The 6,000-nt window shown below is 39.1% G+C and overlaps 1 protein-coding gene across 1 annotated transcript in view; it reads left to right on the top strand.

Annotated features, from left to right (window-relative positions):
• The window catches only part of DPP4 (dipeptidyl-peptidase 4), a 90,303-nt gene that overhangs the window by 62,696 nt on the left and 21,607 nt on the right, over positions 1-6,000 (top strand). Inside the window, exons 16-19 of the mRNA XM_005859372.2 lie at positions 284-405; positions 2,540-2,587; positions 2,836-2,934; positions 5,193-5,262. Of these exons, the coding sequence (XP_005859434.1) occupies positions 284-405; positions 2,540-2,587; positions 2,836-2,934; positions 5,193-5,262 (339 nt within the window). The remainder of the gene's footprint in view (positions 1-283; positions 406-2,539; positions 2,588-2,835; positions 2,935-5,192; positions 5,263-6,000) is intronic.

Below are 6,000 nucleotides of genomic sequence, written 5' to 3'. Positions count from 1 at the left end.
GCTTATCCTAATTAATATATTAAACTGCAGTTATTCTCAAATGCTTTTATTTCTTTATAAATCAATCTGCAGGTCAACAAAAGAGAATGACTTTATTAGATGTTTTGTGATATTTCCAAACATTGGGAGGTTTGAGTTTATAATGAATCAATGCATAGTTTTTATTTTTAAACGTTTCCGAGGATTGCTTTGGCATTCTGAAATCTTGGAATAGGGCATTATTCAATTCCTTTCTTTCTTTACCCTTTAATCAAACACTTAATTTCCACCATTGGTTTTACAGAATCCAACTTAATAACTATGCAAACGTGACATGTCTGAGTTGTGAACTGGATCCAGAAAGGTGTCAGTACTATTCGGCATCATTTAGTAAAGGGGCGAAGTACTATCAGCTGAGATGTTCAGGTAAGTGTGACCTGACCGCTGGGAGGTAGATCAGCAGCAGTGGGTACCCACAATGTCCATCTGAAGTAGCTCCCTCCATCCCTCTGCTTGTGAGCTCCCCTCCCTCCACACTTCCCCAGCTGATGGCCCCTCCTCTCTCTGGACAACCTTCTTACTACCTCCTGGCTCAGCATTTCCATCCCTGAAGTCTCTCTTCCTATGTCCAGTTTAGGAAACATTCTTTCTGCCCTGCTCAGTTCTCTCCTTTTGAATCTGAGGAGTTCTTGAAATCATGTAAGTCCTCTTCACTCACGTCTAAGTGGTGAGTTAATCACCTTTCCTTCCCCTTCTAACCAAGAGGCTTGTTTTATTCTGAAAACAGTCACACCCCAGAGCTCTTGTGTAACAGAGCACTCCATCCTTATATATAAACACTAGAGGCCCAGTGCACGAGACTCGTGCACTAGGGAGGAGGGTCCCTCAGCCCAGCCTGTACCCTCTCACAGTCCAGGACCCCTGGAGGATGTCCCCTGGGGGGATTGGGCCTAAGCCAGCAGTCAGACATCCCTCTCACAGTCCAGGGCTCTCCCAGTCTGGGACCCTTGGCTCCTTACCGCCTGCCTAAAATGGAGGCAGGAGAGGCTCCTGCCACTGTGGCTGCATGAGCCCGGCTTCTGGCTGAGAGGCGCTCCCCCTGTGGGAGTGCACTGACCACCAGGAGACAGCTCCTGTGTTGAGTGTCTGCCCCCTGGTGGTCAGTACGTGTCATAGTGACCAGTTGTTCCGCCATTCGGTCAATTTGCATATTAGGGTTTTATTATATAGGATACTGTGAATGGTTTATTATTTTTTGCACTTGCCCTTTTAAATGAGAAAATGTATGTGGATGGTGCCCATTACCCCACTTGCTCACTGCTCTATCTTCTGTTGCTATTGTTATTACTGTTTTTTTTATTATAAATGAAGAAACCTGGACAAGGAGAGGCAATGTGATGTCCACAGGTCACGCAGCTAATAAAGGCACAACAGGATTCAAACACAGGCCCCTGCCTCCCAAGTCCTCCCTTTAACACTGTGCTAAATTACATCTCAGAATGACAGAATCTGGATATTCTGGAAACTGTTCCTAACCAAAATAGGTCTTCAAACCAGTTATCCGAATCTTTCTTTACTAGCATAGTTTCTTCATTATCATAGTTTTCTTTATGGCTCTTTACTATGGCTGTTTTCAGTCACCATTTCTTGGGCGTGTGTTTTATACTATGCACTGTGCTAAAAGTTTTAGATTCATGATCAAGTTTGATCCTTGAGAAAACTCTTTAATGTAGATAGTATTATCCTCATTTTATATGAGGAAATTGAAGCATCAATATGTTGTCCTAAGTCACACCGCAGGTAAGCCAGGATTCAAACCCAGGTCTGTATACCAGGTAATGCTTTCACTGTGGTCCCGATCAAGGTAAAAATTAATATTATCCAAATGCAGAAAATTAAATAGCTCACAAAATAGCTTTTCTATACATTACCTTCCACTCTGCAACTCCCACAGTTGGGATAAATAGTGAAGATATGGGAGGGTGAGAAAAACACTTTTGCGTGCCAGGAAGGAACTGCTTATCCAAGTCAGGCACTGTGCAGATGTGCCGCGAGGCTCAGGACTCCTCCGCGGGGCAGCGGGAGGGAAATCCGCCCTCCCCTAGGGGAGGCTGGCTCCCTGGCTCCACCCTGAGGGGCAGCGGGCCTGAGGGCTTGTGTGGTCCTTCGAGATTGTGGATTTAGGGCAGGGAATCCTAGCAGCTCTCCAATAGCTTAGTGCATAAATGAGGAAATTGGGCACCGGAATGATAACGTGCCCGAGGCACCAGCAGGGCCAGAAGTTCATTTCCTGCTTCTTTCCCCTGAGCCCTGTGCCTTTCTGGTAGTATTTCTCACGCTCACGCTCAAGTTGCACTTATTTTAAGGAAGGAAAAACAGCTAACACTTATTAAGTCCTTTATCCACTATGATATGTATTCTATCAAAGTTAATTGGTATCAAAATTCTATCCACGTTAAATGGTAATAAATGCCATTTTTGAAAAATACGATGTATTTAGAAAAAAAATACTATGCTAAAATGTATTAAGAAATATTTTTTTCCCTGATTATGTTAACAGGCCCTCAAATCCCCCGCTATACTCTGCATAGCAGCAGCAATGATAAAGGTATTCTCTTTTATTTCATCATTCTTTTGCTTCTTAGAAAAGTGTATGTAAACAGGACCGATGTGTACTTAGTGTAGTGGGATTTTCTTTGGCTTTAGAGTGTCTTAACAGTTACACTGAACACAAGGTTTATAACCTGATGCATGCATAGTCCCATCAGTGAATTGTCCACTTGTGCTTTATTGCTTGGCACAATGCAAATGCTTCACATTGTAATGAATTTCCGGTAATCTCGACTATTTGTTTAGAACTGAGACTCCTGGAAAACAATACAGCTTTGTATGAGACACTGCAGAACATCCAGATGCCAAGAAAAACACTGGACTTCATTCATTTGAATGGGACGAGTAAGTTAAGTAAAAATACAAATAAATACAATCACTTGATCTGAAAATATGCATTTCAGAGTGTATATAAATGAAATTGAAGGTTATCTCCCCATGAAATGTTGTCACAAGAACTACTAGTTTTACATTCTTTTGTCTTAAAATACAGCATCATTCATCTCAATAGTAACTCTTTTCTCCTAATAAGTCTTAATTGTGTGTTTAACTTAATGATACCTTCATGTACTTTCTCTTAACCCAAAGTGACAAAAAATATCTTAGATGGTTGTATAAAAAAATTAAGGTTGGCTATAAAATGTTGAAACTTCTGTCTCGGGAGAGAAATTCGGAATTTTTCCTAACCCTCTAGCCCCAAGAAAGAGTTATTCTAGTCCTTGGCCTAGTTGCTTGATCATGGATTATATTCAGGGACCACTAAGAACAAGAAGTAGGAAATCTTGTAATTTGTTCATTTCTGTTTGCTTGCTTGTTTTTTTTTCTAAGGGCTGACAATTCATAAGGGAGGGGGAAATCCATCAGGATTTATTTTAGATTTATTTTTTAAATTTAATTTTATTATTGTTGACAGTATTAGATTTATTTTTTAAAATATAGGACAATAATAGAAAAAAACTCACCTCATCTCATTTTAAATGGCAGGAAGAGCCCTGGAAAGTGTAAGGCACCTCTGAAGAACAGCCTAGAGCAGTGCTATTCAAACTGAATGTGCAAATGAGTCACCTTGGACCTTGATAATATGCACATTCCCGTTAGGGTGGGCCCAGGATTCTGAGTTTGTAATAAGTTTCCAAGCATTGCCAGAGCTGCTCCCCCTGTACCAGGCTGACCTGGCAAGGGCTTAGTGTTTGGGAGAACTAGCTGGACTTCCAGGTGCAGAGGCACTGAATACCGAAATGTGAAGTTCTATTTCAGTTGGTAAACGGTGGGGAGCTCCAGAAGGTTTTAGGGCCAGGGAAACCACAGGACTGGATAGATAACCTGCTAGAAAGTGAAGGATGGTGTTGCCAGAGGAGGAGGCTCCAGCTGGGATGTGATTATACCATTCAAACTCCAGGAAAGAAAGGCCTGGGGAGAGTCTGGGAGGAGGGAGCAAAGGGAGGTAGGACTAGGGATTAGAAGGATCCCCACTCCCCAAAGAATAGACTGCGCATCTTCAAAGGGGGGAACTAAAACACTTCCAATCAACGAGTGCTAATTCAAACCAAAGAGAGATCCAATGGTGGGTTTGGCATATTCATTAGAAACATTATGATCAACTAACTCATAGATCGAAATGTAATAAACACTGAAATTTTTGATCTTATAAGCACATTTGATCAAAAGACATAAAATAATCAGTAAAATACAAATGGGAGAAGTCTATATAAAGAGTTGACTCCTAAATCTTACTTTTTTCAACAATTAAAATAATTGTCACAAAAAACAAAAAGATAAATCTAAGGAAGAAGCAGCTCCAGACAGGGAAATTTTTTCCTACAGGTTAGTCCAATCGCCTGAAGCTGGAGGCAATCTTATTAAAATATGGAACAACTCGTTTTTTTCCCTCTCTTTTTGATTTATTAGTCTAGCTCATCAACCTGAATTTGGGAGCAAAGGAAACCAATTCATTATTTAGGGACACATTTTATTGAACTGATGTTAAATCAAGCACAGAGAATTAAACAGATCTGGGAAAGATCATATAGAAAGTACACAACAGTCTGCTCTATATAAGCCTGATTTCATGCTGTGAAGCATACAGCTGAGAATGGGAGCTCGGCTTCGCGGCCTGGGATGGCAATAAGAATTACACAAATGTTATTAGATCAGAACTTTAAAATAGAATTGGGGCCAACTAAAAATCCTAAACATCTTCAAGGAAATTCAAGAAGAGGAAAACATTTTGCAGGCAAACTTAGAACATAAGCCATAAACAAACTAGATAAGTAGATCAAATGCCAAAGAACAGAATCACAAAAACAAAGCATTAGCAATTCTAAAATGCACTTTTATCTTACAAGGTGCCGATGTATTTAATAGTATTTAGTAGATACATTAGAAACAATTTTATTGTTTTAATCTGAACTAGTATTTTAACCTGACAGAGAATGATTTTATTTCTTAAAAGCATTCTGAATGCAAGTAGTTCACTTCTTTTTCCTATTCTAATTTAACACATTGTTAAACTCTAGATATGACTTATTACTAACAGGTAAGGAACCAAAATCATGTGCTAATCATTGTTCTTAATTCACTAATTAATCTTTCTGTTTGTTTAGAATTTTGGTATCAGATGATCTTGCCTCCTCATTTTGATAAATCCAAGAAATATCCTCTACTAATAGATGTGTAAGTATGTATTCAAGAGGAGGGGACTAAAAATTCAGAAGTTAACTATTGTACTTTTTTTTGCTCAGTGTAGCTTACTGAAAAAAATAAAGCAAAACACATCCTTTCTCTCTTCCTGGATCACTGTGCAGCAATTTTACTATTTCCTTCTATTTTGTAATCACAAACCCAAGCATGTATTTTCTACCTTCTTTCTAATGGAGAAGGGAGACACTCTTCTTTTATCATAATAGCATATGGAGTTTGTTTTTATTTGTTTCCCTGAACTCCAAGAGAATTCCAAAGGAATTCTCAAGTCCCCATTTTTATCCTTTCACTGTGGACATTTTAATGAGAAAGATGGTATTAACAGCTTTTACAGTTTCCTTACCCGCAAACTTGGCCACAACATTTCCCATGATTGTCTTTGTTTTAATAGGACATCAGGTTTTTCTTTAGTTCCTGAAATATCACTGCCTGGTATTTTCCATTCCTCTTTTTGGTGAAGAGAACATATGTGATATAAGAAAGTAGTCATTATAATCCAAACTTCTTCAAATCTTAAAGAAAGTTCTGAAAGCACAAGTCTTTGAGCAGTAACTGTGAACTCATGTGAATTCTAAATATGGCAGCTTTGTGAAACATCTTTGATAATTATTAGGAATACATTTAACTTTAATCCTTCTAAAATTGCTCTGACTTCACCCACAATGCCACAATGCCAGTCTTCCTGTTCTAGCTTGACTCATTTCCTTTATT

The sequence above is a fragment of the Myotis brandtii genome, unplaced genomic scaffold (assembly GCF_000412655.1).
Source record: "Myotis brandtii unplaced genomic scaffold, ASM41265v1 scaffold125, whole genome shotgun sequence".
NCBI lineage: Eukaryota > Metazoa > Chordata > Mammalia > Chiroptera > Vespertilionidae > Myotis > Myotis brandtii.
Note: the sequence above shows the minus strand (reverse complement) of the source record. Positions and strands in the feature narration are given on the sequence as shown.